The sequence below is a fragment of the Microtus pennsylvanicus genome, chromosome 1 (genome assembly GCF_037038515.1).
Source record: "Microtus pennsylvanicus isolate mMicPen1 chromosome 1, mMicPen1.hap1, whole genome shotgun sequence".
Classification (NCBI taxonomy): Eukaryota; Metazoa; Chordata; class Mammalia; order Rodentia; family Cricetidae; genus Microtus; species Microtus pennsylvanicus.
Window position 1 is genome coordinate 156,276,548 of NC_134579.1, and position 18,229 is coordinate 156,294,776.

Sequence of the window (18,229 nt, forward strand, 5' to 3'; positions counted from 1 at the left end):
ATACAAATTTAAAGCTCAATTTAGTTATACTATATGTATATTTATAATCTTGTTTAAGGTATTATTTTTATGCATCTCATTTTAAAATGGAATGTACAGTTAAGAAATACAATTAAGAGTCATGTTAGTTAGGTTTTAAATATGAATATATATATTTCAGGTAGAGAAGTAATCTTCAAACATTTTAAAGATTTATAGAATATGGCATTTGAAAGTTAAGAATTTAAATTTTTCTCAATAGTGAGACACGTCTCCTCCTGGCAGCACCAATTACTTTTAGAGGTTGATGGGCATCAAAGAAGCTTCTTATGGAGTTTGCTTTCAATATGGCAAGACTAACCATTTATGCAATAAACTTCTCTTGCCTGGAATGCTTGACAATATACTCTATCAACTGGACATGCAGGACCCACAGGAAAAGAAATGCTGGACTTGCCAAAGCAAGGAGACTGTCCTTCAGGGTTTCTGCTTCATAAAGGAGTCTACCAGACATTCTGCAGGACTCAGAAGAAAACAACTGATGAATTTTACCAAAATAGGTGAGACAGTCCTTCAAATTTATGCTTCTCTCAGAAATCTAGGCCTGAAGACTGAAGATGGGTGCCCCAACATTACAGAATAACCCTGGGTTTCTTTCCAGACAGCCAGATGTTTCTGCCATTTCTCACATATTTTGGAGGGCACACTTTTGCTTACACTTTCTGATCACTTAGGTGGTATTACACTCTACTTTCTTCATTGATGGGGTTGAAAATTAGATAGTTATAATTACAGTTTTCATTAGTTATAATAAAAGATAAATTATACACAAAACTTTAAACTAACAAAGATAAGATAGACAATAGATGATTTTTTTAATTTTGCTAAATACAAATAGACTAAATATTATAACTGTAATTCTTGCTTGATACTTGTTTTATTATAAGCAAATTTGCAATGTTAATGTTAAAACCTTCCTTTTTGTTTTGATTTGCATTTCTCTGATGGCTAAGGATATTGACTATTTCCTTAAGTGTCTTTCAGCCAGTTTAGATTCCTCTGTTGAGAATTCTGTTTAGGTCTGTATTCCAGTTTTTAAAATGGATTATTTGTTCTTTTGATGACCAATTTCTTGAGTTCTTTGGATATTTTGGAGATCAGCCCTCTGTTTGATGTGGGGTTGGTGAAGATCTTTTTTCATTCTGTAGGCTGCCATTTTGTCTTGTTGACCATATCCTTTGCTTTACAGAAGCTTTTCAGTTTCAGGAGGTCCCATTTATTAATTGTTTCGTTCAGTGACAACTTATGCTGGAGAGGTTGTGGTGTAAAGGGAACACTCCTGCATTGCTGTGGAGTGCAAACTGGTATAGCCCCTTTGGATATCAGTATGACAATTTCTCAGAAAATTAGAAAACAACCTTCCTCAAGACCCAGCAATACTACCTTTGCGTATATACCCAAACGATGCTCAATGGTACCACAAGAACATTTGCTCAACTATGTTCACAGCAGTATTTTTTGTCATAGCCAGAACATGGAAACAACCTAAATGCCCCTCGACCAAATAACGAATAAGGAAAATGTGGTACATTTACACAATAGAGTACTACACAGCATAAAAAATAATAACATCTTGAACTTTGCAAGCGAATGGGTGGATCTAGAAAACATCATATTGAGTGAAGTAATTCAGACTGAGAAAAACAAATATCATATGTACTCACTCATACGTGGCCTTTAGACATAAATCAAAGAAAACCAGCCTACAATTCAAAATTGTGGAACCTAGATAACAAAGAGGACCCAAAGAGAGATAGATATACATGGATCTACTGTACATGGGAAGTTAAAAAAAAGGCAAAATCTCCTGGGTAAATTGGGAGCATGGTGACCATGAGAGTAGGTTGTAGGGAAGGGGAGAGGAAGGGAGGGCAGCAGAGGAAAGTTTACATCTCAATAAAAACAATTAAAACCCTTCCTTTTTAATTAGACAGAAAAGAGGAGATGATGTAAGATACTTTTCTGTATACTGTAAATATGTGTTGCTTTTATTGGCTGATGAATAAAGCTACTTTGGAATATGACAGGACAGAGTATAGCTAGGTGGGAAATCCAAGCAGAGATAGACGGAGAATAAAGTTGGAGTCAGGGGATATGCTAGCAACTGCCTAAGGAACAACATTCTAGAGCACCACCAGGAAGCCATGGGCCACATTTAAATACATAGATTGATATAAATGGGTTAATTTAATATGCAAAAGCTAGCTAGGGATGCCCTTTTCTATGCTATCAATATGTTTTAAAATACCATTGGTTGACAAAGAAGCTGATTTGTCTAATAGCCAGGCAGAATGTAGCCAGGCAGGAAATCCAAGAAGAGATACAGGGAGAAAGAACACAGAGTCTGAGTGACATCAGCAGCTGCTGGAGAAGCAAGAGTAACAAGTCATGAGTCTTGTGGTAAAATATAGAATAATAGCAATAGGTTAAGTTAAGCTGTAAGAGCCTGAACTAATAATCCAAACAGTTTATAATTAATATTAAGCCATTATTCACTTTTTATTTTCATTGAGTTCAATTGAAAACAAAGATTTCTAGCATGGATTATTTATAACTGTTTCCCTTTTACTTGTATTTCAATAGATCATGTGGGATTCCCGTCTGTATGCTGTGAATGTTTTATTATCGTTGGTTAATAAAGAAGCTGCTTTGGCCTGTGGAAGGGCAGAATAGAACTAGACAGGAAAGCTAAACTGAATGCTGTGTGAAAGAAGGTGGAGTAAGAGAGATGCCACGTAGCCACTGAAGGAAGAAGACATGAGCCACCAGCCAGAATCTTATCAGTAAACCGTGAGTCTTGTGGTAAAATATAAAATAATAGAAATTGGTTAAAGTTGTAAGAGTTAGTTAATGAGTACCCTAAGCTAATATACCAAGCAGTGCTGTAAATAATACAATTTCTGTGTGATTATTTCGGGTCAGGGCAGCCAGGAAATGAACATTCAGCCTCAGCCAACAAGTAGAATTCTCAGAACTCATAAAGAACTATGTTCCGTGGAGTGTTCTGAAAGTGAGCAGCACTAGAATCCAAAGTTAACAATTAACTTTATTTGTTTTTCCCCTTTTTATTGTTTTATTGAGCTACACATTTTCTCCACTCCCATCCCTTCCCCCCTTTCCCTTCTACTCTCTCCCATGACCCTCAAACTCCCAAAGTACTCAGGAGATCTTGTCTTTTTCACTTTGTTATGTAGATTCATGTATGTCTCTCTCAGTGTCTTCTTGGTTGTCTAGTTTCTCTGAAATTGTGGCCTTAAGGCTGGTTTTAGTCTGATTTATGCATAAAAGCCACTTATAAGTGAATTCATATTATATTTATCATTCAAAGAATGGGTTACCTCACTCATTATGTATTTTCTAGATACACCAATTTGCCTGCAAATTTCACGATGTCATATTTTGCATATGTATAGTACTTCATTGTGTAAATGTAACACGTTTTATTTATACATTCTTCAGTTAAGGGATATCTAGGTTGTTTCTAGGTTCTGGCTATTACAAATAATGTTGTGAATATAGTTGAGCACATGTCCTTGTGAAATGATTGGGCATTTTTTTGGGTATATACCTAACAACAGTATTGCTGGGTCTTGAGGTAGATTTTTTCCTAATTTTCTGAGAAATCACCATACTGATTTCCAAAGTGGCTATAACTTTTTGCACTCCCACCAGCAATGGAAGAGCATTCACCTTACCCTACATCATCTCCATAATAAGTTGTCATCAGTGTTTTTGATCTTGGCCATTCTGACAGTTGTAAGATGGAACCTGAGAGTTGTTTTGAATTGCATTTCTCTAATGGCAATGGATGCTGAGCATTTCCTTAAGTGTCTTTCAGCCCTTTGAGATTCATCTGTTGAGAGTTCTCTGTTTATGTCTGTACCCCATTTTAAAATTGGATTATTTGTTCTTTTGTTGAACAATTTCTTGAGTATTTATTTTTATTTTTCCATTATTTTTCCATTCAAAAATTCACATTTCCTTCCCTTCTCCCATTCCCCTCCTGCTACCCCACTCACCCTCCTCCCTCACACTCCCTCCTTAAAAGAGGGCAGAGAACCCTGCCCTGTGGGAAGTCCTATATCCAGGCCTAAGAAGCTTTGTATCCAAATTGACTAGGGTCCCAAAAAACCAGTGCATTCAGTAGTAACAAGTCCCAGTGCCTTTATCAATGGCTTCTCAGTCAGCTTCCATTGTCAGCCACATTCAGAGAGTCCAGTTTGATTACATGCTCCTTCAGTCCCAGTCCAACTGGATTTGGTGAGCTCCCATTAGAACAGGCACACTGTCTCAGTTGGGTGGACCAACCCGTCGCAGTCCTGACTTCTTTGCTCATCTTCTCCCTTCTTCTGCTCCTCAACTGGAACTTGGGGGCTCAGTCCATTGCTCTGATGAAGGTCTCTGTCTCTATCTCCATCTGTTACGGGAAAAAGATTCTATTGATATTCGAGATAACCATCAGTGTGATAGTGGGGCAAGTTCAGTTCAGGCACCCTCTCCTCTGCTGCCCAAGGACCTAGCTGGCGACATCCCCATGGACACCTGGGATCCCCTCTAGAGCCAAATATCTTGCCAACCCTAAAATGGCTCCCTTAATGTAGATATCTTCTTCCCTTCTCCTATATCCGCCCTTCCTCCATCTCTACCCTCCCACCTCCCCAAGCTCTCTCCAGTCTTCCCTCTCTCCCTTCTCTCTATCCCCTCTCCTCATTCCCCTACCCCCAACCCCATGCTCCCAACTTTTGCCTGGCAATCTTGTTTGCTTCCAATTTCCAGGAGGATCTATATATGTTTTTCTTTGGGTTCAACTTGTTATTTGGCTTCTCTAGGCTTGCGAACTATAGGCTTAATGTCCTTTGTTTATGGCTAGAGTCCACTAATGAGTGAGTACATACCATATTCATCTTTTTGGGTTTGGGTTACCTCACTCAGGATAGTGTTTTCTATCCATTTGCATGCAAAATTCAAGATGTCATTGTTTTTTACTGCTGAGTAGTACTCTAATGTGTATATGTGCCACACTTTCTTTATCCATTCTTCCATTGAGGGGCATCTATGTTTCCAGGTTCTGGCAATTACAAATAATGCTGCTATGAACATAGTTGAACAAATGCTTTTTAGTACTATTGGGCATCTCTTAGGTATATTCCCAAGAGTGGTATTCCTGGATCCTGAGGTAGGTTGACTCCCATTTTCTGAGAAACTGCCACACTGATTTCCAAAGTGGTTGCACAAGTTTGCATTCCCACTAGCAATGGATGAGTGTACCCCTTACTCCACATCCTCTCCAGGATAGGCTATTATTGATTTTAGCCATTCTGATAGGTGTAAGATGGTATCTCAAAGTTTATTTGACTTGCCTTTGACAAAATTCTTTAGTTTTTTGTATATTTTGGAGATCAGCCCTTTGTCTGAAGTGGGTTGATAAAGATCTTTTCCCATTCTGTAGGCTGCCATTTTGAATTAACTTGGTTCATTTATGAGATCCAAGTGAAGACTAGTAACATCCAAAAAGACAAACGGACATTCTTACAAGACTCTCTCACATGAGACATTGATTCTCACTAAACCTTGACTACTAGTGAGCCCTTAGGGATCAGGATAAAGTATGAACCTCTCTAAACACATTGTCTCATTGGACATATTTACAAGGAACTCATCAATGTCTTTGGTAATAATCAACTGGAAAATTCCAGAAAAGTTCTTGGTTCCCAAAGGTAGCTCTGTCATCATGACTGTGGGTGAGATAAAAATTGCTTTTCTGAAGAGAGTTGAGGTCACAGATCTATGAACCTTTATTTTAGGGCTGAAATGCTTCTCACATCATATCAGTAGTGGTATACAGAGCTGAAAGTTCTGCAGAAGGAAAATTCAAGTGAGCATATTGTTTTTCATCCTCAATGGCAAAAATAGCAAGGAAGAGATGCATGGTAAGTGCATACCTCTTAAAATTTATTCTTGATAGAAACAGAATAGTAGATATTTAGTCAAAAGACAAGGAGACTTTCTGGGATGTAGGTCAAGTTACTAATTAAAAGATAATATCTTTGAACTTATATTAATTCTTAATGAATCGAAAGTGAATCAAAATCCTCTCTCAGGTTGCCTATTATACAGTGTGACACCTAATAAAATCTGATTTCAAAGGTAGTCCAGGATTATGTTCATTACATCATTTAGGTTTCTATTCATTGTGCACATGAATGACAGATTGATTTTGAATTATGACATCACAAATCATGTAAAATGAGTCTTTGCTTTTAAATATTCATTAGAATATGAACTAAGATAATCATTTAATCCTAAGAAGGAGCCAGGATCTAGCACTACCTGGGGGAAATGTTTCTAGACAGCTTTACAGCTGTTATTGTGTAGGATCTTTGTCTTCTCTAACAGTCACTGTTTTCCATCTTAAACTTGGGAAAACTGTGTGAAAACAAAGGTGGCAATATCAGTGTGAGTCTTGCAAAATTCTGGCCTAGCACATATACAGTTTCTGTTATTACCCTTCATTTTGTGATATTTTGAATTCACTGCAATGTTAGGACAAATTTTTCCCATTCATTGCTGAAGGTTCCTGCATTTGCGGTCTTATATATGTCAGGCAATAGATTAAATTTGGTTAATTCCCATAGCTCACAATAATTTTGCCACTTGGTCTTTTATTTATCCAATTCATTAGATTTCATATTTTAAAAATTTCATGTATATTTTTGTTTAGAAGTTGTTCATAGGTCTTGATTCATTACTAATAGATTTATTTATCAAAGACATTAGTAAATAAAGGTTTTAAATGGAAAATAGTTATAATTTAATTATCTTGCTGTGTACATATTTCCCTGTATCTGTGTGAAGGAGTTCTCATTAATTCAGATGAGCACAATCTTTTTTTAATTATTATTGAAAAAAAATTGTCTCCTCCCCGCCTCCCATTCCCCTCCCCCTCCCCCACTCCTTTCTCCCTCCCTCTCCAGTCTGAAGATAGTCAGGATTCCCTGCCCTGTGGGAAGTCCAAGTTCCTCCCCCCTCCATTTAGGTCTAGGAAGGTGGGCATCCAAACAGGCTAGGCTCCCACAAAGCCAGTGCATGCAGTAGGATCAAAACCCAGTGCCATTGTCCTTGGCTTCTTAGATGAGCACAATCTTATGTGAGAGTGTGGAGTCCGTAAAACTTCAGTTGTAGTCCCTTAGATACTGCTTTTTTATCTTGTTATTTTTGAGTCAGAGCATCTCACTAATCTGAAGTTCTCATGTAATACTCTTTTTTCCTGTCCATGTGCACCAGAGATCTAACTAACTCTGCCCTTATCTTCTGTTTGGACGATGACTGTCCACTCCCACCTCCAGAATTTTATGTTAATTTTGGAGTTTCTACTCAGGTGTTCATTCGTTAAGTAATAACTGTAACAACTTAACTATGTCCATTGACTACTCTTGACCAAATGGTGAAGATGAAATTCTGCATGTGTTCTCTCTTCTTTGCATCATTCCTTCTTTTTCTATAGTAACTCGGGTTTGTGGCCCTTACCAATGATTCTCAAAGAGGGTGAATTCTACTTCTGCACATTTTCTTCAAGATGACTTCAAGATATTGGCATTGCTTGTATTAAAAAGAATATATCCTTGAAGTTGTGTATTTGTTTATATCTTCACAGATCATAAATGAAAGTTACATAACTATGTTACAAATAGATCAAGAAACTGAACATTACCTCAATCCCAGGAATTCCTGGTATGAATGGACCAACCTCCATTTCTGAGGAAGACCCTGTATGAATATACACAAACCTAATAAAAAGAATTCATCACTAGTTTCCACTTGATTTAAGTTATCACATCAACACTAGGTTTTTCTTTGGTTGTTTCTAGAAGTGGAAATTACTAGACGTATATTTATGACCCTGTTCTGTTTTGAAAGATCAGTCCAATACTTCCATGTATAATTTGAAACTTAGAGCAAGATTTGCCACATTTTTTTTAAGTAGATCTCTATGCATTTGAGTAATGTGAATGCACTCCTGATTTCATGTACATTGCTACATTTTAAGGACAACATTGTATAAACATTAATCACTGCACTGCTAGAGTACAGGTTTGTATTTCTTTGCTTTCAAGTCATTCATTGTACATAAATTCTGAGAATTATCTATGTATGTTTGTCTAGTCTGTAAAAGTTAGGTTTTCTACATGAAGATGTACATTGATTTTGATACTCACAACCTCTCATTTGGAAAATTGTGTGACATGACATGAACACATGAGCTAGGATCCTTGTTTCATCTAATGTTTGCCAAGGGCTAATGTTTTTTATGACTTGTGATTCACATTCCTACTACTGAGTGATGCAGCAGATTAGATGAGATAGGAACATTGGAATTCTTCCCATATGAATTTATTCATAGAGTATTGCCTTATTCTAATAATTTCTGTTGGAATCATTTACTTGTTTTCTCTCCATTGTGTTAGATAACAATTATTTATGTAGAATGTGTCAATTCTCTTTTCTCTCCTCATCTTAACTCTAAACCACCAATCTTATATGTGTATGTGTAGTGGGTGGAATTTAAGGAGTTAAGTTTTGATGCAACATTGTTTAATTCATCATTTTCAACTAATGGTTAGTGCTACTAAATAAACATAATTATCAAAAAATACAAAAATTGCTCTTCCACTTATAGTATTTTCAATTTCAGTGTTAATATTTATATAAGACAGGCATTAAAAATGGATTCATTCCTTTGAGAAGATGAGAGATGATTTTTTCTCCAATATGTGAAGACTTGTAGCAATGAACACTCTTTAATTTTGAATTCACTGGTCACTGCTTCTATCAGGATAACTTTGCTCTACTCTTAGTGCTTTCTTATGTGAAAAATATAGTGGGAATTTTCTCCATAAATACATGCATTTGAAGACTTCAGCAGTTCTTACTGATTGTTACTGTTGGTGGTAAAATAACTGTGAGAGGTGGTGTGGACAAGATCTATTTGTTCTGCCCACCTTGGGTTTTCAATCCTCAGCTAATGTGATTTTTGTGAATTTGTGATATCAGGCACAGAGGATCATCTTAATTTTAAAAATCCAAGTTTTTTCTCTTAGAAATGACTGCTGACATATTTTGAAGTAAATTTTGCAGAGTAACAAGATGGATTATGGGAATTTGGGAATAGGAATAATATTATTGATAGAGAATACAATTGGAATACTGGGAAATGCTTCTCTTCTTTCTTACTACCTAGTTATTTTTTACAAGAAACACAATATAAAGCCCTTGAATTTAATTCTCATGCATCTGATAATGGTTAATTTCCTGATCATTCTCTCTAAAGGACTGAGCATCACAATGACAACTTTTGGGTTAAAAGTTTTCTTCAATGACTGGAGCTATCAACTTTTTTTGTATGCACTAAAAGTTTTCAGAAGCATGTCCATTGCCACCATCTGTCTCTTGAGTGTCTTCCAGGCCATCATCATCAGCCCTAGACACTCCTGCTGGAGCAATCTTAGAGTCAAATCTGCCAAGGACATTGGTCTCTACATTTCTCTCTGCTGGATCTTGTACATCATGGTAAATGTTCTTTTCCCTTTGTACATGTCCATAAAATTGAGAAGGAAAAACGTAACAAAAGGGACAGATTTTGAACTCTATACTGTTGCAGGTCATGACAAAGTCACCGTCTCTTTATATATAGCTTTCTTTGTGTTTCCTGAACTTCTAATTTCTGTCCTCATCACCTGGTCCAGTAGCTCAATGGTTATCCTTTTGTACAGGCATAGGCAGCGAGTTCAACACATTCGCAGCACTTATGCTTTCCAAGGTAGCTCTCCTGAGTCCAGAGCCACCCAGAACATCCTTGCCCTAGCATTCACCTTTGTGGCTCTTTATACCCTCTCTACCATCACACATGGTTGCAGTGCTATACTGTCTGGTCAAAATTGGTGGCTACTGAGGATCACTCACATTATAACTTTGTTTTTTCCTACTTTGAGCCCCTTTATACTTATGAGTCAATCTTCCCCTCTCTCAGGACTCTTCTTTTTTTGGATAAAGGATAAAGAATCTTCTAATGTTGTTTTAACTATTTAAATGCATGCTCTTTCAGAATCCAATTTTTAAATAAGGAATCAGTACAAAAATTCTCCAGAGAAGACATTTGTTTGTATAAGGTAAACTTTAAGAATTATTTTTTTTTCCCACTGGTAGAACTTTCATCCATTACTTGCAAAACTTTTAGCATCTAGGCCTTTTACCCTTTATTTGACACATTTCAGTCTTTCTTTGGTTTAGACTTCCTTGAGAATTATATACTCAATATGTTTTCAACAAATTATCCCCACTTTTGACATTAGGAGGAGAGATTTATAACATCCTGGATTCTCTGAAAATATATGTTTTCTGGAAGCTAAACTTCACATACATGAGACTTCACAACCATAGTTACCATTTAAGCCAAAACCTTTACCACAGAAAGCTTAACTCAGATTACATCTGTTCTATCACATTAGTGACCCAAACTCTTGTTATGGATAAGCTCCTGATTGCCTTGCCTGCGCCCGTTACAGAGGAATGAGACATAGTCTGCTATGAGCCAGATCGTAGCTATTATTCTACCACTTAAGAACATTGGAGTCAAACCTCTCATGGGACTAGGTAAAAATATATGATTGAGAAAAAATAATGGTAGCTTTACAAGACTGTCATCTGTGTTTTTAAATAACAATGCAAGCATGCCTAGTGTTCTTGTAGTAATGTAGCAATCTACTCAGCACTCTTTTAGGTTAATCAGTCATGCTTTTTTCCTATGTTCCCCTACCCTCAATGATGTGACATTCCACTCAGTTGAAGGTTCTGCCTCCTTTGAGTCTTCATTATGAATAAAAAAATTCTTAGCTGGTTGCATATAGGCCAGACAAGACCTTGGAGTTTCCAGCAGCACCCCAGATTCCCAATAATGTCAGTGACAACACCAGTAATTGACTGAAGTTGGGTGAAGATAAGAAGAGAGTGACCATAAATAGCAGGGTCTTAAAACAACGGAAGAAGACATTGCAAAGAGTTGAGATTATCATGAGTGAATGTGAAATTTCCAGAGTTCTGAAAGGAGTTAAAAGCCACAATGTAACCAGCAAGGACCCAGCCATTATCCACCTCTCCTGATTACATCCTACTTTCTGATGTTTGTATTATATTCTAAATCATTATCACTCAAACATTTAAGTTTTTTTCTGGAGAATTTTTATTTTGTGTCAGTTTCAGAAATGCTCCCAGGGGGAGATGATGGTCATTCAAGGGAAGATAAATGAACAGCAAGAGAATGAAGCAGGGTAGCACAGAGGACCTTTGTGTGTTACAAAGTCCCAGAAAATTGCAAATGTTGTGTATATAGGTAAACATTTATAGGACTTTCACAGAACATTAAAAACACCTAAAAAGTGGGTGCTTTTTCTATGCCAAACAATGGCAAAATCTGTAATAAGATGTAGATATAAACAAGAGTGAGAAAACTTGGTCTTATGGTAGATCAATTTTCAGTTGTTTCTGGAATCTCCACATTTATTGATACTGGCTGAACAAGGTTTTTTTTGGACACTAGCAATGAATAGATGTCTCACTTTCCACATGATGTGTGGAAAAGTTTATAATGAGCCATATATAAAGAAGATGTATTGTCAGACTGCTTTTGATCCTTAATCGTCATTTCAACCTCAGAGTGCCCCATCCTAAGTCATCATGGCTGCATGTACTGGGAATGACACAGAAGGATAACTTAAATACTATCAGCACTCCAGGCTATAAAAAAATGAATGAAAATAGATCTCTTAAAGAGGACCCTATCATCACCGAAGACTCTCAAAACCTTCAGTGAACTTGGGAAATGTGCAGCCAATTGCTTAGTTGGAAAATTGAAAATCAGTGAACCAGACTGACTGCCATTTTCCTAATTCAACTTTGTGTCTAACCCTTGAAAGCACCTTCTGGTACCAGCATCACTCTCCCAGTAATTCATTAATCTTATATGAGTATATTAGATCTTAGAGGCAGCTATTTGCTACCAACAACTACAACATCTTCCCTGTGCTTCTTTCTGACTTTGAAGCAGAAGATGGCAAACTCTGCTAATGCACGTTCACTAAAAGTATTCAATGTTATATATAAAGCATGGGGTTCAGGTAGAAATGTAGAATATAGCATCTACTCTGCTGCACAGGCCCAAGAACACCTAGAACTATGGATTCCTTCAGATGTACTGAGAAATATTAGAAGAGATCCACAAACCCATAGACACTGTTTTTAGATTAGCCATTTTAAAGTACTTCTCTATATGGCCTACCTTAAAGTAAGCACCCACTTTTAAATGAACTAAGATGTTAAAGACTGGAGTAATTTGAATGTCTTGTTTCATTCTAGACTGGCTTCTGGATCATCAACCAAGCAGCTTGATGAACTGCGATGGTCCTTTTGAACTACCCAAGGATGAAACAAGTATCCTACATATCAACTGCAGCTTCTTCCTTCCAAACTACATTGGGCATTTGAAACACTTTATGTCCTATATTTATGATTAACTTTCAACTTGAATTTTGAACATTTTAAAATAAAATTTTATTTATTCTTTGAAAATTTCCTACACGCTTAGATGTATCTTGACTATATCCATCTCTCTACTCATCTCAGAGCATCTTGCAACACAATAACAAATAAGGGAGTTTGATCAAATTATGCTGAAGTATTTTGAGCATTTCTACTGCATTATATTGACTTAAAATAAAGGGTTTGTTATTTGGTGGTGTACTCAATGGACTGTTTCCAGCACAAGCTGAGTCTTTCTTGGCAAAACCACAACAAACAGGTCTGGTATTTAGAAATTCAGGCATCTCAACACCCCTGACTTTCAGTACACCTTCAAGTCTATGATGCACCCTCCATCATGTTATCCTTGAGATGCATCTTTGTTCACTCCCTACAGCCAACTTCATAAATGCCAATTTTAGTTGCCTTTTCCTTGCTTTGTATCTGTCCTCAGCATAAATATCTTATCCCACCCACCCACCCTCTGTGTCCTCTTGGTTTGAAAACCTAGGATATTACTGTTCTGAACTTTCAGGCATTTTCAATTACTCATTGTTTCAATGCCTTCTTGACTCCTGATGACTCTAGAGTTTCTGACATTTCTGCTTGCCTAGTTTTCTGCTCTTGTTCTCCATAATTTCCTTCATTTTCCTGTTCTCTTTTTTTCTTTCTCCATTTCTAAAATCCCAATAATTCTTCTACATTTATTAATACAGTTTAAAGATCAAAAATCTTCAGAAGCTCAAGATCTGGACCTTTGTTACTTAGATGATACCACTGTGGAGACTTCAGAGGTAGGAAATAACTAGAGGTAGTGGGGCATGTGTCAGGGATATGTCCTTAAAAATACACCCTGGCTTTTAATGCAAGCAAACTCTCTTATATTATGGTAGGATGAGATTCATCAGACATAGAAGACTATCAGATTAATCCGAAAGCATGGCAAATAACATATTTATCTGGCATTAAAATAGTAACCTGGTGAGGTGAATGACAAGCCTCCCAGAAGAAAGCCATGTTTCTAGGCCTTAGACCCTGGGCAAAACCCTAGGCCTCTCCCCCACCCATCTCAGCTAGTCAAAGAGAAGCCTTGTAGCTGCCTATAGGAGACATATACACTGGAAACTTGCCAGTAAGCCATAGCCATGTGTCTTAATAGACAGATTAATATAAATAGGTTAATTTAAGATATGAGTTAGCCAGAAACATGCTTAAGCTATTGGCCAATATTGGCCAATCAGTATTGCAAATAAAATAGTTTCTGTGTGTTTATTGTCTCACTGGGTAGGAAAACATCCAAGAAATGTATCAAAGAGATGAAATTATGTATTGGTAGAAATAGATTTTTTGGGAAGATAATAGAGTTATGAAAACAATAGTTCCTAGATTTTTGGTATTATTCTGACCCATAACAGATGACTCAAAATCCCAATACAATTCTTCACAGACCTTGTAAGAACAACAATCACCTTCATATCGAAAAACAAAAAACCCAGGATATCCAAAACAATCCTATACAATACAGGAACTTCTGGCTGTATCACCATCCCTGATATCAAGCTCTATTATAGAGCTACAGTAATGAATACAGCTTAGTAGTGGCATAAAACAGAGAGGTTGACCAATAGAATCAATCAAAGACCTGGATATTAATCCACTCACCTATGAACACTTGATTTTTAACGAAGAGGCTAAAATTTTACAATGGAAAAAAAGAAAGTATCTTCAACAAATGGTGCTGGCATAACTGGTTGTCAACATGCAGAAAATTGAATATAGATCCACATCTTTCCACATGCCTAAAACTCAAGTCCAAATTGATTAAAGTCCTTAATATTAATTTGACCACACTGAATCTGATAGAAGAGAAAGTGGGTCTCCCATCCAAGTACTAACCAGGCCGACCCTGATTAGCTTCTGAGATTAATCCTGAATATCTATGCCCCTAATACAAGAGCACCCACATATGTAAAAGAAACATTACTAAAACTTAAATCGCACATCAACCCCCCCACATTAATAGTAGGAGATTTCAACACTCCTCTCTCGGCAAGGGACAGGTCAAACAGACAGAAACTTAACAGAAATAAGAGAACTAACAGATGTAATGAATCAAATGGATTTAATAGTCATTTATAGAACATCCCACCCAAACAAAAAAGAATATACCTTCTTCTCAGCACCTCATGGAACCTTCTCTAAAATTGATCACATTTTCAGTAACAATGCAAACAACCACAGATACTAAAATTTGGAGTAATCCACTGGGTCTTATCAGATCACCATGGAGTAAAGTTAGAATGCAACAACAATACTACTCCCCAGAAAGCCTACAAACTCATGGAAACTAAACAGTCAACTACTGAACCACCCGTGGGTCAAGGAAGAAATAAAGAAATTAAAACCTTCCTTGAATTCAATGAAAATGAAGGCACAACTTTTCCAAACCTATGGGACATAATGAAAGCAGTGCTAAGAGGAAAGTTCATAGCACTAGGTGCCCACATAAAGAAAATGGAGAAAGCTCACATTAGTGACCTAACAGCATGCCTGAAAGCTCTGGAAAATAAGAAGCAGACTCACTCAGAAGAAAAAGACAGGAAATAATCAAATTGAGGGCTGAAATCAACAAAATAGAAACACAGAAAAACATACAAAGAATCAATGAAATAAAGAGCTGGTTCTTTGAAAAAAAGCAACAAGACTGACAAACCCTTATCCAAACTAATCAAAAGGCAGAGAGAGAACATCCAAATCAACAAAATCATAAACAAAATGGGAACATAACAATAGACACTGAGGAAATCCAGAGAATCATTAGGTTCTACAAAAACCTGTACTCTACAAAATTGGAGAATTCTACTAGAACTTCTAAGAAGAGCTAATACTTTACTCCTTAATATGTTCCACATAATAGAAACAGAAAGCTCACTTCCAAACTGTTTTTAATGAAGCTACAGTTACCTTGATACCAAAACTGCACATGACTCAACCAAGAAAGAGAATTACAGACCAATCTCACTCATGAACGTGGATGCAAAAATTCTGAATAAAATTCTTGCAAAACAAATCCAAGAGCACATAAAAAAACCATCCATCATGACCAAGTATGCTTCATCCCATAGATACAAGGCTGGTTCAACATATGAAAATATATCAATGTAATCCATCATATAAATAAACTGAAAGAAAAAAAACATATGATCATTTCATTAGATGAAGAAAAAGCATCTGAAAAATTCAAAATCCCTTCATGATAAAGGTCTTGGAGAGATTAGGGATAGAAGGATCATATCTAAATATAATAAAAGCAATATATAGCAAGCTGACATCTGACATCAACTTAAATGGAGAAAAACTCAAGGAACAAAACAAGGCTGTCCATTCTCTCCATGTCTCTTCAACATAGTTCTTGAAGGCCCTATGGCCCAGCAAGCCAACAGCCATTTAAACGAAATGGAGAGAAACTCCCAGCGATTCTACTGAAATCAGGAACAAGACATGGTTGTCCACTCTCTCCATATCTATTCAACATAGTTCTTGAAATCCTAGCTAGAGCAATAATACACCAAAAGGAGATCAAGGGGAAACTAATGGGAAAAGAAGAAGTCAAACTATCACTGCTGATGATATAATAGTTTACATAAGTGATCCATAAAATTCTACCAAGTAACTTCTACAAATCATAAACACTTTCAGTCATGTTAAAGGATACAAGATTAACTCAAAAAAATAAAATAAAACAGTAGCCCTCCTGTACACAGATGATAAAAGGGCTGGGGAAGAAATCACAAAACAACACCATTCACAGTAATCACAAATAACATAAAATATCTTGGATTAACACTAACCAAAGAAGTGGAATACTTGTATGACAAGAACTTCAAATCTTTGAAGAAAGAAATTAAAGAAGACACCAGAAAGTAGAAAGATCTCTCATGTTCTTGGGTAGGCAGAATTAACAGTAAAAATGTCAGTCTCACCAAAAACAATCTAACAGAAGGGTTGGCAGTGACTTCTGGGGACAGCTGGGCCCGTTCACTCTCGGATGATGTTCTGCTGTGGAATGTATCTTAGAATTAGCAAGGCAGAGAGAACTGTGCTATAAATATCCACCAGCTTCTACCAGTTCCTGGGAGGGCTGTTCCAGGGCACTCAACTCCCTGGTCCCATTGTCCTTTGTAGACAAAGCCTTAAGCCAGAGCCACAGGCTCTTTTAGTGGGGGGGCGGGGGGGGGGGCAGGAAAGCAGACACCAGTTGCCTCTGCCAAGTTACACATCTGAGTGCTTGTTGTCTGCTAGATGCTTTCAAGCTGGGTCATTCCACACTGGTGGTGCTGTGGTCCTCCTCAGATCAACCCAGAACGTTCCATCCCGAATGCCCAGCTAGTGCAGTTTTGTGGCTGGAGAAAGAAAGCATACCAACCACAATTTTTTTTCCCTAGGAATCCAGTCATCACCCAGCCTCTTCTTTTGTAACTGGACACAGTGCAGGACACACAGACACCTGGTGCCCGGTGTGTATCTGCTCCTGTCATTCCTAGATCAGCTGGTTTGAGAGTTAGCTCAGAACCCAGGGCAGGAGCGTGGGCTAGCCCAAGTCAGTGCAGCCAGCACCTACCAGGCAGCGGTCAGGCAGGCAGTTTACCATGACTCATCCATGAATCACCCAAATGTTTATTTTCATTTTTTTTTAGAGTTTTAAAAGCTCACAAATGCTTCCTTCCCTCTAGCAAACAATTGCCACTTTTGTTCCCGGATGCTAACTGAGCTCATCACTTTCATCTCTTACCACTCACGTCGTGATGGAGCGCGTGCCTTCGTGTAGGCTTCGGAGATGGAGTCCCAGGGCAAAAGTCTGAATTCTGTCAATTTCTTCTCTTGCTCTGTAGCAATCCCCAGCTGACACGAGGGGAGGCCAGGCCCCGAGAGCACCCCGTAGTGATGGTCTCTAGCCAGTGCTGCTAAAGAGAGAATTTATCCTCGGTGCTCACTGGCTTCTCTTCAATTATTTAGATGGGGCATTTGTATCTCATATTTTAGTGACAGGGCGGGTGATAAATGAGATCACAAGCTGAGTTCTGTTATCATGGCTTTGCAAGAGTTGAATAGGATTAATCGTGAAGAATCTGCCTGGGATTTCCCCTCCAGGTCAGGAGTTGAACAGCATGGCCATGAGTCTCCTGGTACCTTCTCTGGACTGGAGAGGTCTCACCCTTGCCTTTCACTTTCTCTTTTTTGCAGGTTGGTGAGGCTATGAATAAGGACAATTCATTTCTACCTGTGAGTTCGAGGCCTACGTGCAGCCTCGAGGGGAGATTCGAGGGGCCATGTTCTCTACAACTCTGGGCTTTTGGTCACCCCACAGCTGTTCTGGGTAGACTTCGGCATGCACCAGGTTTAGCAGGGCTGGGATCACAGGACAGACATCGTGGGGAAAGGGACTCTATCTCCCTGGAGCCTATTGATAAGTTTCTTGGGCTGTTGGGTAGGGAAGGCACCAAAAAAAGACTCTTCTCCATGGGGAAACAAGCAGTTCCTTCTAGACGATGAAGAACATGACACATATTAAGGACTGAATTTGTCCCTGCCCCTGCCTGACACTGGCTAAGGGAAGCTG

The 18,229-nt window shown here is 37.8% G+C and overlaps 2 protein-coding genes across 2 annotated transcripts in view; both read left to right on the forward strand.

The window, feature by feature from the left end:
• Positions 1-18,229, forward strand: part of LOC142832944 (uncharacterized) — a 776,034-nt gene that overhangs the window by 249,162 nt on the left and 508,643 nt on the right. The window lies entirely within an intron of this gene.
• Positions 9,139-10,125, forward strand: LOC142837640 (vomeronasal type-1 receptor 2-like). Its single transcript, XM_075952833.1, has one exon. It carries the CDS (start codon positions 9,184-9,186, stop codon positions 10,123-10,125), a length of 942 nt encoding a protein of 313 aa, XP_075808948.1. The 5' UTR covers positions 9,139-9,183.

Bases quoted from the DNA above. Each gene is read 5' to 3' on its own strand.
- LOC142837640 (XM_075952833.1), top strand. From the start codon at position 9,184: ATGGATTATGGGAATTTGGGAATAGGAATAATATTATTGATAGAGAAT.